Source organism: Stigmatopora nigra, chromosome 8 (assembly GCF_051989575.1).
Source record: "Stigmatopora nigra isolate UIUO_SnigA chromosome 8, RoL_Snig_1.1, whole genome shotgun sequence".
NCBI classification, from domain to species: Eukaryota; Metazoa; Chordata; class Actinopteri; order Syngnathiformes; family Syngnathidae; genus Stigmatopora; species Stigmatopora nigra.
In genome coordinates this window covers 402940-418775 of record NC_135515.1, presented here as the reverse complement: position 1 = coordinate 418775, position 15836 = coordinate 402940, and the positions used below count along the sequence as shown (strand labels likewise).

General features: G+C 50.9%; 1 protein-coding gene and 1 long non-coding RNA gene across 3 annotated transcripts; one reads left to right on the top strand and one right to left on the bottom strand.

Moving 5' to 3' along the window:
- Nucleotides 1–1031: 1031 nt before the first annotated feature.
- On the top strand, nucleotides 1032–9904 carry LOC144200408 (uncharacterized). 2 transcript variants are annotated; one of them, XM_077722547.1, is made up of 4 exons: nucleotides 1032–1233; nucleotides 5119–6487; nucleotides 6553–7086; nucleotides 7799–9904. In XM_077722547.1, the coding sequence occupies exons 2-4, from the start codon at nucleotides 5305–5307 to the stop codon at nucleotides 7822–7824; spliced, it is 1743 nt and encodes a 580-aa protein (XP_077578673.1). In that variant the 5' UTR covers nucleotides 1032–1233; nucleotides 5119–5304; the 3' UTR covers nucleotides 7825–9904. The 2 variants fall into 2 exon arrangements, with proteins under 2 accessions (XP_077578673.1, XP_077578674.1); XM_077722548.1 differs by having other exon boundaries at nucleotides 1033–1233; nucleotides 7802–9904.
- Nucleotides 8627–10928, bottom strand: LOC144200410 (uncharacterized). Its single transcript, XR_013327106.1, has 3 exons — nucleotides 10713–10928; nucleotides 10476–10531; nucleotides 8627–10325 (listed from the first exon to the last, which is right to left on the bottom strand). It is a non-coding gene; the product is annotated as an uncharacterized LOC144200410 (long non-coding RNA).
- Nucleotides 10929–15836: the final 4908 nt, after the last annotated feature.

Genomic DNA, 15836 nt, shown 5'->3' with positions numbered 1-15836 from the left:
AGAAAATGATGAGAATCAACAAGAAGTGAGCTGACAAAAGCAAGAGGAAATGAACACCATCATTTCGTAACTTCAAATCCTAGCTAGCGCATTGTTGCCGATCATCGGCTTTTAGCTTTTCAGACCAATGGAATGCAGTGAAGATTTTCACACTGGTGACTTACATAAAAAGTGTCACCAGGTGAGATTAGCGTTAGCGTGTACTTGCTGCACCGCTCACGTGACTGCAAAAGACGTACTATCGTTAATACATTAAGTGGAGATTAACTCTACTCTGTGTGTGTGCGTGCATGTGTGTGCGCATGTGTGTGGTGACGTTGATTAACGGCAACTTTTGAAGAATGCTTTGTATTGACTTTGATGGGAATGTCACCTCAGGGCGGCCATCTTGGGAGGGGCCTGGAATTGAAATGACTAGTTCATGGGAGATGTTTCATCCATTGGGAATGGGAGGACGGCAGCGACTCTTTCGGGGTCCCCAACGTTTGCGCCTTGGCGGCCAACCCTCTCGCTTCCAAGGGATCGGACGCCTATCCACTCTGAGCACTTCCTGTCGTCTGAATGCCCGCCAAGACACCGGCTGGGCATTGTGGGAGATTCTTTGGTTGCCATTTGAAAGGATGGGGACCCCCCCCCCCAAACGACCCACCCCCTTTTCTTAGTCAGCCAGCATTGTTCTCTCTCTCTCTTTTGCGCGCTCGCGCACAAACAATGGCGTCAACAGGGGCGGGGGGGGGGGGGGGGGCACGGTGGCGAGACTTTGTTTTCTCCAGACAAATTTGGCTTCTTCTTGTATATTTTTAGCGCGCGCATCCAAGGAGATTATGCCCCCCTTTTTTTCTCGTTATCCTCCATATGGAGATAACGTTTAAATTATAAAGGGGTGGGGCCGAGAGGGGGGGGGGGTGTTCGTCGTTGCTAGGGGCAACCGCAGGGGAGTGATCTGGCTTGCGCGCGCGCGTGAGACTTGCCCGTGTCCTGCTGGGAGACCATTTGAGAGACACGGGAGGGGAGGGGTGAAAGGGGGGAGGGGGTGGGAGCAAAAAAAGAGAGAGAGAGAGAAAGAGAGAGAGGGGAGGAGGAGGACGTCTGTGAGGATTTGGCGCCGTTGGCGTCTTTGGAGCGAGCGCAACACACACAACAACAAGCTGATTATTAGCGAACGAGTCGTCAACGAGCGAACGAACGAACGAACGAACGAACGAACGAACGGATTTACGCGCACGGAAGCAGGTGAGTCACTTGCTTTTTTCCCCCCATTTCATCCCCTCATCTTTCCGAAAGGCGCCTAAGGGGCAGGTGAGGCTACAGGTCTTCCTCTTTCTCCTCCTTCTCCTCCACCTCTGAGCGCGCGTCTAGATTTTTTGGGCCCTTCTCGATTTTTTTTTCTATTGTTTTTTTTGTTGTTGCTTTTTTTCAACGAACGTCGCCGGTGCGTTCACTCGTAAAAAAAAAAGCAGACGAGATGACGGGAGCGCGCGTCCGCACGCCCGCAGACAGTGCAGACAGACAGAGACAGAAGGGGGCGAGCGTCCATTTTGGACGCGCAAAAAGGATGGACGTCCCCGACGGTGGACTTGGATGCTGCGCGCGTACACGCGTGCACGCGCGCAACAGACAAGGAGGCTGCTTGTGGGGAATTTGGCGCTTGACTTGTTTTGTTGAATGAGCCATGGGCTGCATGGGAGCGCCAACACCAGCACCCCCAGTACCCCCAGCACCCCCAGTACTTCCCGCCCATTTCGCACCCGTCGACCCCGCCCACCGACACCCCCCCCCCCAACCCCCTTAAAACTACTACAACAGCGAGCCCATTTTCTGTCCAAAATGACGACGACGCAAGATTCCATCTGGCGCCGCTGGTATCTGAAATTTGGCCCGTCGTCAAGGGACGCCGGCCGGCCGGAGAAAGACGGCGGTGGCCGCGCTTGACGGCACCAGACGTCCCGTGGCTTTCAAGTAGGAGGGTGGCCATTCTCCCGCTTCAAACAGATTGGACTCATTGATATTTGCTGCACAAAAAATGAATGTCTCTGGTCGTCAAGCGAGTAAATATGGGTTGCTTTGATGTCGATGAAAGAATCACTTACGACTGAATGCATTGAGTTTGATGGGAATGTTGCCCCTACCAAGATGGCCACCCTCAGGTCATGATGTAGGAGTGACACCATTTCCATTTCTAGGTTACTTCATTCCAATTAACATAGAGGCACAAAAAATACATTTGACAGCCTTAGGGCAGCCATGTTGGTAGGGGCGACTGACATTAAAATCATCAAATCATAACTTATTGTTAAACTCCTACAAACACTGAAGTTCAACTCAAATGTTGTTCTAAAATGAGGCTCCAAAAGATTTTCTTCTCAAATCGGTCCCTTGAAACCCCCCCCAAATCCTCAAGCGGAGGCAAGAAGACGCTTAACTCACGCTCGTATCTCAAAAATATTGTACATCAAGGCGCTCTTATCTCAAAATATACGTCAAGGCACCCCAAACATTTTCTGTGTCACGATTGTCATCTTCGGTCGCCATGTTACGTGAAGTTTGCTGCGCCCCCAAAATGGAGGAGATGACACAGTTTGTGTGTGTGGGGATGGGGAAGCAAGGGGGGCGGGGGAGGGGGGGGGGTCGACTTTGGAAAAGGGGGGCTTATTAGAAATGCAAATTGCTTTTTTTCCTTTTTTTCCTTTTTCCCCTTCCCTCCCCCCTTCAGCGGCACGGAGCACCTGCCTTCCCTCTCGTGCACCCCCTTTTTTTTTTACCCCCCGACATCATTTCAATGATGCAACCAATACATCAATCTTGATAAAGGCCCAACATTATAAAACGTCTAAACGTGCGGGTCGTAATTGTCCAAAAAGGGACAGACGCTGAAAGAGAGACATTTTAGAAAGGAGCGGAAAGAGTCCCAATGGCATTTCGAAGCGGGCAAAAATGTGGACGGGCTTGGGAAACGCGTGCCACGCCACCACGGACAACGAGAGCGCTCGTTCGCCAGCTCGCTTGCCCTCTCGCTCGCCCTCTCGCCGGCCCACCCGCTGTTCCACGTGTCCGCCCGACAATACTTGAGTGTTTCTTTGTTCTCTTTTGGGCCGCTCGTCAAGAGAAAGAGAGAAAGACAAAAAGAGAGAGAGAGAGAGAGAGAGAGAGAGATAGGGAGAGAGAGGGAGAGAGAGAAACGGGGTCACGCACGCCGGAGGAGGGAAAGAGAAAGACGGGAGAAAGGACGCCCTGTCCTGGCCCGTCCTGCCCTGTCCTGTCATGGCCGGACCATGAAGGGGACTCTCTGTTAAAGTGTCACGCCCCCAGTGCGCCCCCCCCCCCATTCACTGTCTATGAAGGGCTTCACAAGGACTATAAAAGAGGGTTATTAGCGGTACAAAAAATAGGCCATCAGCACAAAATTAGGCTGGAAATTGTGATCAATGGAATTCTCATTTATTTATTGACCTTTATGCTCTCTACTTTCTTTTCACTGATGATTTTATAAATGGATTCTATCGGCTTATTTGAGTTAAATATAATAATGGATTTTTTGAAGTGATATGGTGACCAATGGAGATTTCTGGATAGTCATTTTCTTAACTTGTGTGCTCTCTTTGGTCTGCAAATAGTACATTAGTATAAATTGTATAGTTTCTCGAAAGTCCACGATTGTTGTTAGTGAATGAGAAAGCGTTCCCGGGTGACGGAAATAGCCCTTATTTTTTGGTCCCATGCCACGCAAAGTAAGCACGTTCCCTCGTGTGGACGTACTGCGTGGCGGAGGTTGTCCTGGCGTGCCGTTTGCGCTGATCCCGTTGATGGACTTAAGACAAGTTCAACGAGAGCCACAGTGAGAGCCACAGCGCCAGAGTTTGGAGCTACTCAGCTCATCCACCACATCTTGGCCGCTAAGCCGCTTTAGCCGCCAACACACTCACGGACAAAGTTCGCAGTTCAAGGTGGCGGCCCTCCCGCGTGGCCCTTCAGGTTCACTACGGGCTAACTACGCCCGTCAAACGCGGCCATTCTCCAACGCCAAACGCCCGTCAAACGCGGCCATTCTCCAACGGCAAACGCCCATCTAGCCCGCCACGCGCTCACTTCTTATTAGCCTGGCCAAACGAAGCCATCAAGTGGGTCACGGCGGAGTTATTGCGGCCCGGGGTAGCGAGCGCCATCCAAAAACAGTCGTGAACGTCAATCCCCTTTAAATTGGCTGCTCTCCTGAAGCGGGATTAGCGACGCGCTAAAGCCGGCGCGCTAAAAAGGCCCCGCGGCCCGCCCTAAGATAAACCCCTCGCCGACGACACGAGGGGGCGTGACTCTCGCGCCCGAACGTCCGAGACAACAACCGTCGGCGCCAAAATCCCCACCGCTGGTCGTTTTGCCGCTTGCTGTTAGCGTAGCCTAGCGCCGTCTGACCCAGAAGGCTCAAAGAGGAGCAGCAATATCACAAAAATAGAGCCCCCACCCCACTTGGCGGCGTGAAATTTGGTCTCCGTCTTTGGCGTGAAGCATCAGGCAGTGAGACCATGAGACGGAGACAAAGACGGAGGAGAAAATAAGACAGTCGAAGCGGGAAGGACCAATGCCCGCCCGCCAGGAAGACGAAGAGGGGGAAGAGAAAAAAAAAAGAGCAAGGCTGGAGCTCATCCTCTCGCACGCTCGCTGCTTCCCTCCATTTTGTCCTCCTCAAGCCCCCCCTCCCACGTCTCAGCTGGACCAGAAAAAAAGACGTTAGATGTAAATGTACTGGTGGGTGTCTTGAAGGCATCCTCGCAGTCAAAAGAGGAACAGCACAGATTGCCAGAACTCCCACTTTACAATCATATATCTTATGTCACTTTCCTGTAAAATAATTTTAGAATATTTTTCTGTACATTTTGGCCTTTTTCTGCTGTTTTGGGGCATTTTGGTGCATTTCTTGGGCCATAGGAAGAGCGATAGGGTCGGGGGGGCTGTTTGTGAACTAAAGAATGGACTGACACCTTCTCACTTAAAATAGATTGGATATAGCAAACCATGAGTTCGTTTGGGGGGATTAAGATTATATTCATACGATACCAATGATTTGTTGGTCAGTCCATCCTTGTCAATCCACGCTAAGCTGTCTTTCCTTCCTTCTGCACGCAGGAGTCGACCGGGGTGGCCGAGTAGGATGCGGAGTGCCTTCCCCCCGCGCTTCTCTTGGCCCCGATTTCCATGAGCTGAGCGCCACCTGACGGGAAAAAGTCATCGCGTGAGAGCGGCGGGAAGCCGAGCCAGCGCTCACTACAAGACACGTACCTTTTTTTGTCAGGTTCCAGCCCGCCAGGGGAAATGGCGGCGACGGAAGCCGACGCGGCGCCCGCCGTCCGAGAAGACGGCAAGGCCCCGGAGGACCGGGGGGCGGAGAAAGACGCCGCCGAAGCGGCGCCGGCCGACGGCGAGGCCCTTCCCGCCAAGGAGCCGGCCAATGACGACGCCGTCGTCGCCGGGGAGGACGGCGAGGCGGGAGCCGTCGCCGACGGGGGCGCCGACGACCCGGCGTCCTCGCGGGGCGCCGAAAACCACGAGCACAAGACCTCCTTCCTGGACTCCTTCCTAAACAAGAGCGGGCTGGGGAAGGTGATGGCGGGGAGGAAAAAGAAAGAGGCGGCGGCGGAAGACGGCGACGTCGAAGACAAGGAAACGGAGAAGGGCGGCGAGCAGCCGGAAGCCGAAGCGGCCACGCTGGAAAACGGCGACAAGGACGAGGAAAAGAAGAGCAGAGAGGCCAAGTCGTCGTCCACGTCGGTGCGAGATCTGATCCGCAAACCCGTGGCCAAGATCTTCTCCCACAAGAGCGCCGACAAGAAGGACGCCGACAGTCCCGGGAGGGTCAAGGTCCGCTCCAAGTCGCTGGACCGCCTGGAAGACGCCCAGGCGGCGGCCGAGGGCGAGGCGGACGGCGAGCACGAGGCCGACGGCGCCGAGGCGGAGAACCGGGCGGCCTCCTCCTCGGCCGTCAAGCACGTCAAGCGCTGGCACTCCTTCAAGAAGCTGATGGCTCCCAAAACGCACAAAAAGAGCGAAGACGCCGCCGCCGGCGCCACCGACGGCGCCACCGACGGGGAGGGGGGCGGAGACTCGTCCACGCTGGACTCCAAAGAATCGGGACAAAAGCGTTGGAAGCTCAAGCGCTCTTGGACCTTCCAGGGCCTCAAGAGGGACCACTCCATGGTGGGCATCAGCGGCAAGACCAAGACCGCCGACAAAGAGGCCACCGACGGCGAGGACGAAGGAGAGAAGGCGGCCGAGGATGGCGAGGAGGACGAGGACAAGGCGGCGACGGCGCCGCCGGCCGGGGGAACCGTCACGCAACACGCCAACGAGATCTGGACCTCCTTTAAAAAGCGCGTCATCCCCAAGTCCAAGCGGGCAAACACCGAGTGCCAACCCGCCACCGCCGAAGACGACGCCGCCGCCACACCCGCCGCCGCCGCCACACCCGCCGCCACACCCGCCGCCGCCGCCACTTCAGGTCAGACCGCCAGACGCTTTCATCCGTCACGGGCCTTTTTCTAACGTCTTTTTATCTCGTTTCAGGCGAAGACGGCGCCGCCGCCGAAGACGGAAAGGACGGCAAGTCGGCCAAGGCCAAACGCTCCCACTTTGGCCGGGCCGTCTCGCTCAAAAACTTCATCCTGCGCAAAGGCAAGTCCGCCAGCTTGGACACGGGCGACGGCGCCAAGGAGGAAGAAGCCGCCGGCGCCGAGCCGGTCGAGGACGGCGCCGAGCCGGCCGGAGCCCAAGAAGACGGCGCCGCCGACCCGGCCGCCGTTCCGGAAAAGTCCGCGGGAGACGGGGAAGCTAGCCAAGCTAGCCAAGTGGCGGAGACGGCCGACGAAGCTAGCAAAGCTAGCCAAGGCGAGGCCGAGACGCCCGGCCACGGCGAGGCCAAACCGGAGACGCCGGTGACCAACGGCGAGAACGGCTGCCAGAACGGGACGGGCGAGGACGACGAGCGGCCCGACCCAGACGGCGACAAGAGCCCCTTGAAGATGAGCAAGGAAGTGGGCGGAGCCAAGGAAGAGACCAACGCCAAGGTCATCAACGCCGCGCCGACAGCCGTCAACAGCGGTGAGTTGACGCCGACAAAGGACCGGCGAGGAGACGCCAATGGTGACCTTTGGGGGGAGGAAGAGGAGGAGGAGGAAGAAGTGGTGAGGAAGAAAGAGCTGAGGGAGGCGGCGGCGGCCATCGTCCGAAGCGTGGTGTCCGCCGCCGCCGACCAATTAGAGCGCGAGGTGCGACGCGGAATGCTAGTCGGGTGGTGGCCGGCTAGCGTGAGCGCCGATTAGCTTAGCTAGATTAGCTTAGAAAAAAGAATGCCAAATGGATAGGACGTCTCACACCGTCAATGTTAGAGAAACACACACACACCAGCCAATAGGAAGAGTTCTATTGTCCGGGGCACATTTACTAAAATTGTCAAAAGCAAAGACATGGATTGGACGTCTATCACCGTTAACGGGAGCCAATGAGAAAGCTACATGACTCAATAAACCATTATCGGAACATTCCGAGTAACTGAAAACTTTCTCTCCAAATGTCATTTCTATTCTTTTCTCCCCTTGGGGTCAAAAGGTCACACAAACTGGAACTCCAAGAAAACCAAAAATAAAGAATATTTTCCCCTGAAAATGCCAGACAAAAAGTAACAGAAAGGTTGTCGATAGGCGCTGAAAAAAAACTATAATTAGTGTGCCCTGTTGTTGTTTTTGAACTTCTTTGGCCTTTTTGCTTCTCTCTTTTTTTCCCCACTTTTTAACTTTGTTTTGTTATCACTCAGCAGAGAAAAAGGCGGGAAGCGCGTGAGGAAACACACAAAGAGGATTAGAACTTCTTCGCTGAGCCACCAGCTCTGACCAGCGTCCTTTCCAAACCACCCGCACAACACGCCCTAATCCCTCCTTGCACCCCCGCCCCGCCCCACAGCGCCTAGCCCCGCCCACATCAGGTGTTAAGAAGAGCGAGCGGCAAAGAAAGAGACTACTCGGAAAGCAATAATTCACCCCGTCATTTCCTCTGCTTGTGTGTGAGACATTTTATTTTGCAGAAATGTCCATTTAGAGAAGAAAAAAATGGAGGAAAAAAACACACTCCACCCCCTCCTGTCGATACTGAGCCCCGATTGGTGGAGGAAAAACAAACAAACAAACAAAAAAAAAAAGAGTGTTAGTTTTCTATTGACAGCAGTTATGCTTTGTAGCCCCGCCCCCTCCCTCATCCACCCAAGATTAGTTTGGACTCCAGTACATAGACTACTCCAGTAAATAGACAGACCCCCACCCTCCCCGTTCCCCCCGACAACAATGCGATGTCTCCAGCTGCGTGTTGAGTGTTTAGACTGTTCTGTCGTGGACATGATGTTGTAAAAGACTTTAAAAAACAAACAAAAAAACAGCTCAGCTGCCATTGACGGTGATACACGTCCTTTCCATTTTTTCAATGGCCAATTCCCATTTCAAGCTAGAGCTTGCTAACATGCAAACAACAGACAAAAGTTATCAGTAGAACCCATTTGACAATCTTCCCATTTCACACATTTTCATTGGTCCATTCCCTCACTCCAAAACTCCTCAAATTGCGCCAAAACCAACAGGGAGTGACACGCAAATGGCCCCATATTGAATAGAATGCTTTTATTGTCATGATACAAGTGTAAAGAGATTTCAAGTTTACACCACTTAGTGCACAAATCCATAAGAAGTAACACACAAATGAAGAGGAAGTGAGCCACTTTTCTAAAAATGGCATTTAGTCATTTAGTCATCGCAACTTTGGTTGATGGATGGCCATGAATGGCAACCAATGGGTGAATTATGCAGGACAAGGAGTGCCAAAATCAGATCAATAGCTCATTGGCTGCCAGCCAATCAAAAACGTTTGGACATCTAAGCATCATATGCATTTATGGAAGGATTGGACGTCGAAACTTGTCAATGGCACTGAAAGAATAAAAAAAATATGACGATACAGAAGCTTATTGCATTTACTGGGGGAAAAACAAAACTTTTTTTTCTGAGTAATTAATTTTAAACAGTGTTTTACCTATTTTTTGTATACACAGTATTTTTTATTTGTATTTTTTGCTGTTTTATGCGCATGCTTGCATATTTTAATTTTTTTTTAATATTTGTGTCCTGATTTCAGACCCCAAAACTGTGAATTGTTTTTTTTTAATTTCTAAAAAATAAGGGGAAATAAAATTCACAAAAACACACCCAGAGAAAATTACTCAGAAAAAAAATTCAATATTTCTTTTCATTTGTCTGAATTTATTTTTAAATGCTTTGGAAAATTAAGTCATAAATTCACCCGAAAAAATAAAACAATCAGCAGTCTGAGTTATGTAGAAATGAGTCCATAATGAGAATAAAGTCACTTCCAAATATGATAATTCTTATTACGAGGATAAAAGTTACTACTCAAGTATTACTTGATATATATGGATGCCGCACAGCTTTAATCGTAATATGACTACGTTACTTGCTGTACTTTATGAAGTTTTACAAGATGCAGTGTTGATTACAATAAAAAATATTGCAGTATTTTTTAGGACGTATAGTACGTAAAATCGTAAGATAACGATTTAAAAGTGGCGCATCCAAGTAAACTTATGTCATATTGCAGCTTTTTTCTCCTGATAATAGTACATTTTGGGGGGTAACATAAAAAAATGTAAATGCAATATGCTTCTGTGCGTTCTAAAAAAAGGCTCTTTTGATTCTTTCTTTTCTTTTTTTGTAAAAGCACATTTTGTCAATGTTTGTCCCTGCGCGCTCATTTACACTCTCACGGCAACAATGTTTTTTTCTCGGTCCAGTTTTCACGTCTGCTAGCAAAAAAGAAGGAAAACAAATAGTACAATAAAGATGAAAATCTAACAAGTCAAGTGTGCTGTGGCGTGGCGCTTATTTTCGGGGAAAGCTCCTCCCCCTCCTCCCGCCCCTCCCCCGCCTTAATCCACGTATCGATAATCTCATCCTTTTACGTAAGCGCGGCCATAAAGGCAGATTTCACATTTGGACGTGCCGCCAAACGACTCGTCGCCAATAAATCCGCCATCGAATTAATCCGCCGACATTTTCAGCGGCGGTTAACGTATGGGAGGCGATTTACGTCCGTTAGAGCAACTCTTCCCACTCCAAATAGACATCAAAAATCATATTTCCGAGTGGGGAAAGAGAGAAACAAAAACAAAAAAACATCCACACCTGACTGTTTCTTCGACTGATGCTCCAAAGACTCAAAGGGATCCGCCGGCTGCTCCATCATTCCATCTTGGACATCTCAAACTTGGTCGTCATGGTTTCCTGAGGCAGAAACAACAACGGTCACCATCGAGGAAACAGGGTTGCTACGCGTGCTCCCCCTGGCGGCACCCTTAGGATAAAGCTAAATAAAAAGACGCCGTCGAAAGCACACGAGTTGAGAATTTTACATGTGACGTCATCGCCACTTACAGGTCAGCAGCAATTGACGACGGGATGTTCTCCTCCACCCATTTCAAAGCTTCATCCTGCACACACACAAGGAAGACGGTTGGTTAGATGGCGCTGGGTTAGCTTCTGGGAAAATCCATTGTGGAGGTTTTAGGGAAGACAAAAATGTTGTGCTTCTTCAAAGTTTTTAAAGTTCAAAGGAAATGATAGTAAGACAAGAGGTTGCTTGTTGGCCGAGCGTCGAGACTGTCAACTCACATTGTCCACGTCCACCACCCATTTGCCCGGTTACAAAAGTGCGAAGCGAAGCTCAAGGAGTCCGGACAGCGCCAAGAGGAGGACTGTCCCAAAGCAACCACAACGTCCCCCCCGGCCGCCATTAGAGCAGCCAGCTCGAAAACTTGTCGACCGGTCTCCCGCCTAAGTTCGTATTTCCGTGTACGTAACAGAGAGACGACAGCCCATTGGCTGTTAGCCGGAAGCCTCTCCCTGAAGTGTTGTTTATGTTGGCTTCTCAAATAACCTTCTTGTATAGTTTGTGTGTTTCTATAAACTTCATTTTAATAAAGGGAGCTGAGTCTATATTGTCATAAATGAAAATATACAACAAACAATTTATTTTTCACACTGAACGGTCTTTCAGAAAGTAAAGTGTTACAGGTTGGCCCTGTAATTAACAGGAAATGAATGGCCCAGTGGGAAAAGAAAGTTCTGGAAAGACTTCCAAAATGAGCCAGTAGAGGGCAGGCGTTTTCAGGTTTAGATATTTCCCAGCAGAGTTATTGTTGGCTTTAAGTGTCGAGATAGCCGGTATTGTTTCTCCTTTTTGATTAAAAAAGATTAAAAGACACAAAGAAAGTAGTAGTGTTTTCTCCCCAAAAATAAGAACTACTTGAGGAAATGTCCTATTCAGTGCTCAAAAACATATAAAGGACATATATCCCATGTTCTCCCTCTACAATCCAATGCGGAAGGCTTTACATTGATATTATAATAATTGCTAGCTTACAAGGACTTGAACATTGTATAACCGTAGCGAGAAAAACATCAGGAAGTCCTATTTTTCTTGCAGTATTTTAAGAAAGTCCAAGAAATTGACATGGCGAGGCCTTGCATCTGGCGTTTTGCTATGGTCTGCCATGTTTCTGCCGCTCGTACAGAGCGAGTTACAGCCCGCAGCTGCGCGTGCTATAAAAACACATCTGCCTGCGGCCAACAAACCAACTCAAACTATTTTTAAGGGCCCTTCCAGGGTGAAAGCCAGGGGAAAGAAATTGCATTCATATTGCACATTCGAAGCGAATGCCCACAATTTCGTACCACTTTGACAGTTGCTCGGGCCCTAAACTGTAAACATTTGTAGTTATTCCGTGTCAAAGTCGTTAACATTTGTGCTAAGAAGCTAGCTTGACAGACCGAGCAAAACACAAACTCTGTATGCTTTAGAGTTTAGAGTTTAGACTGTACTACTTTTGGCTGAACAAATTAACAGCAGGCTAACACGCTAGCTTCTTGTTGCTACAGTGGAAGCTAACACGCTAGCTACCGATCTAGGGAGGAGTGTGCCTTTACCAAACTACTAAATATGCATTTTGTGCACCGCAAGCGCCGTGTTTATTTTCAACACTCTGGCCTCCTCTTCTGAAAATATCCTAGCTGTCCAAGTCGTAGGCGGGCGCACAAAAGACGACCCGGCGTTAGGAATCTTCATCTCGCGCACATATGGTCGACGAGCCTTTATTTTGGGCGCCCCCATGTAAGTCGCGAGGTTAGCTTGTATATCACGCTGAAGTGTTTAGTGCTTCTATTACAATGTTCGCGGCCCAGCTCGGTCTGGCTGGGAATTGGACGGACGGCTTCCAGGAGAGGAGCCGCCCCTCCCCACCACCGCACTTCATCCCCCCCCCGCATCTGAAGACACTTTTGGCGCACCGCGGGTTCCTCCGAGAGGCTCGCCGAGCTTCCGTCGGGGCCCGGGATCAAACGGCGTCCTGGCCAGACGCTATCTGCGACATCTGGGGGCGGTCTGCCGCGGCTCCGCCCCCTCCAGCGGCGGCGGCGGTGAGACACCGACGTCCTATCACGTAAGGCAGATGTTCTGGCGGTTTTCCGGAAGGAACTTTTCTCATTTGGTATGCGCCCAGATTCGGCGGCGCCGCCGCCGCGGGGATATTAAAAGGCGCGTTGGCTTCTGCCACGTTTGGGCCGGCCAGACTTCAAAAATGTGGCGTAGAAATAAAAATTCTTGAATTGGTTTTAACGTCAAGGCTTTGACTTTGCATGGAATGTTGCCCCTACCAAGATGGCCGCCACCTGACTTGATTCTAATGTCAATGCTTTGACTTTGCCAGTACTCTCGCCCCTACCAACATGGCCGCCCCGAAGCCAACTGGCCACGGGCCATCAAAAGTCAGTTTGTCCGTATTTCAGTGAAGACTCGGGACAGAATGGTTGCAGACAAACAACAGGGTGGGCTTTTGGGCATCACGGCGAGGCCGATGTTCCTGACGGGCCTCCCTTTCCCTTCCTCCCCCCGCCGAGACGCCACGAGGAGTCGGAGGAAACCGTGCGCGCAAAGCCAACAAAAACAGAAGGCCTGGCTTTGATTCACGGCGCGAGAGCATCCCATTCATACGAGGAGGAGGAGGAGGAGGAGGAGAAAGAAGGGGGTCAGGGCCGGGTCGCGCCACCGGGCCGCGCCACCGGGCCACACCACCGGGCGGCGCTTCCGACGTCGCCGGGCGCTCTTCCAGAGATCCTCTTGTTGTTGTTGGAAGAGGGAAAAATAAGAACAACATTTTGGCCTTTCGCTCATCTCTCCGGGACCGACGGGAACGTGCCGTGCAGCCCCGCACGATACATCCGACAAATTTCGAAGGGAAACGACCAATCGTCCGCCCCAAAATTGGCGGACGTCTCAGGTATAGAGGTGCCCCTACTAACGAAATTCATTGCACAAAAGTAGTACCTCTACTTTGCATGTAAAATACCACTACTCACAAAAATTCAGGTTACGACATTAAGCTAATTTCGTAAGTAGAGGTACCAGTGTAATTTCCGTTTTGTTGGGCCTGTGTGTCATTGTTTTGACAACTGAACGTAATCCCGTTCAGTAAACGATCCCTCGCCGTCTCACGAGCGCCTTTCGGTGAGCTCATCGCTTTGATAAGCCGCACTCCTCCTATGTGGGAAAACAATCTCCCACTCGGAGACGGGAAAACTGGGCAAATCCGCAAAAGAACCACTAAAGCCGCGTCCTCTCTTTTTATAAAATATATCCTTCGGCGAGGGTGGCATATTCGCCGCGGGTGGAAATTCTAATGGCGCCTCTTGAAAGTCTCTTTTTGTGCGGCTTGGGCGGCCAGAGAAGATTTTTCTGGTCAGAGCGGACCTGCCAAGACCAAAAGTCGCCGGCTGCCAAGGCGCCGTTAGATCAGGCGTCCAATCATTGTCTCACTCGCATGTTCTGTTCTGTCTCAAAAGAGAGGCCGGCGTCCTCCTCCGGTTCCTCCCGCCCACCGCGCTTTGATGGCGGCGCTATATTATCGGAGCCGTCAGTTCCCGGGCCAGACTCCTCCGGACTTGGCTCACAGCGCGTAAAAAGAGAAGTTTGTCAATGAATCCGCACGCCCCGGCCATTGTTCCGATGACGCGGCCGGCTGGTTCATTTAGCCGCGGCCTCGGCGGCCATTTTGAGACGAGAAGAGGGCGGCTGGCTGAAAATAGGTGGCGCGCGTGTGGCACGTGCACGTGATGGACGGTCCTGACACGTCGATGTGAGGTCCTCCCGCAATTTGGGATTTATTCCACTTTGTAAAATGAAGCAATACTGCCATACTGTACTCGTACGTACACAATTAAACACTTTTATTTTTTGCCACCGGGGCGGCGCCAAACTAGATATTTGCACTGATTCATTTGTTATTGGTTATTTTGAATTGACGCAATGTGAACTCATTATGAAACTTATTATTGATGTCCAACTCACTTCAAGCGGCAGCGGAGACTCATCTTCCAATGCCATTGACGGTGCTAGACGTCCAATCCAATTCCCCCGCCCCGTTGACTTCCAAGATGGAGGATAGCAAAGACTGGACAAAGCGTTTAAGTCATTGGCCACCACGGACATTGGCGGACGGCCAAGCCGTAGCGATTAACGCCTCCCGTCAACGGCATCATCCGGCGCCCGTTGAAAAAAAAAAGCGGAAAGTTTCCGAGAGGCACGGCTGGAGTTTGTGAATTTTTCCGCCTTTTTGGACACTTAGCGTTGGACGGCGTCCCGCTTCCCCCATCTGGGCCTCGTCGAGGAGCCCGGCGCAAATGTTGACTTAGATTTTCTTTTGTCTGAGCGCCGGTTCCGAGCGAGCGGCGCCCGTCCCTTTCGCTCTCGGACGCCGTAAATAAGCGGCGATGGAAGGGCGTGGACCTTTCCTGTTGCAGAGGAAATCAAAACGTTGCCGTCCGCCAAAGAAAATCTCGCCGGGGAGTGAAAAAAATGACTTGTGGATGAGTTCAGTTCATCCGTGTCTCCACGTCGGGTTTTCTTTGCCACCTGCGTCCGTCCAGGTGTTCCCACCAACGTCGTTTAAGGCTCTCTTTAGACTGACTTTATTCGATCGAATCGGAATTTTTAACAACCAAATCCAGCGGACTCGCCCCGATCGAGTCGATAAGTTCACGGTTCTCGGCCCCAGACCGACGAGAGCGACACTTTGCGACCTCCCGGGCCGTCTGTTTTCCACTGGGCGCTCTTTGGCCAAGGCGCCATCAATCACGGCGCCGTTCTCACCGCGGAAGCAAATTCCTCAGACGTTGTCAGGAATGTCTGAACCGTCGGGACGGAGTGGGCTCCCCGGGAAGGCTTTGTGCGACCCCCCGAAAAAGGCCAAGGAATGCCCCGCATTGAGAGGCGCGCCGTGGAATGCCCGGCCGCCACAAAGAAATTGTTCGAGGCCATGGTTTGGGAAAAAGAACGCCATTGGCGGCGTTGGTTTCGCACACTTTGCCACAATAGCGGGAGCTAATCAAGCGTCACTTGGGACCGTCCTCCCGCATACCTGAATCGGGGTGGGAGTAGTCTGGAATTTTCTCATCATTCGTCCGCGTCACCCCGAAAAAAATGGGTGGTCTTGTAGCATCAAAAGTGGGCGATGGGTTCAATATACATTTGAAAAACAAAAAACAACAACTTTATAGTGCTATTGGGTCTCATAATGGGGATTGATTTCACCTGGAAACAGTTTGTGACCGAAAAATGCAATGAGTAAAATATAAAAGATAAACGTTATTGTAGTGTTATTGGAGGGGCCTTGAGCAGAATTAATTTCAACAGAAATGAATCCAAACTAACAATTTAGCATATATTTAGCCTAGCATTTATGT

What these genes read in the sequence shown, in the direction of transcription:
- LOC144200408 (XM_077722547.1), top strand. Translation starts at nt 5,305, where the DNA reads ATGGCGGCGACGGAAGCCGACGCGGCGCCCGCCGTCCGAGAAGACGGC. An exon ending in CGCCGCCGCCGCCACTTCAG is followed by an intron (nt 6,488 to 6,552) that starts GTCAGACCGCCA and finishes ATCTCGTTTCAG; the next exon opens with GCGAAGACGGCGCCGCCGCC. An exon ending in GCCGACAGCCGTCAACAGCG is followed by an intron (nt 7,087 to 7,798) that starts GTGAGTTGACGC and finishes GTTATCACTCAG; the next exon opens with CAGAGAAAAAGGCGGGAAGC.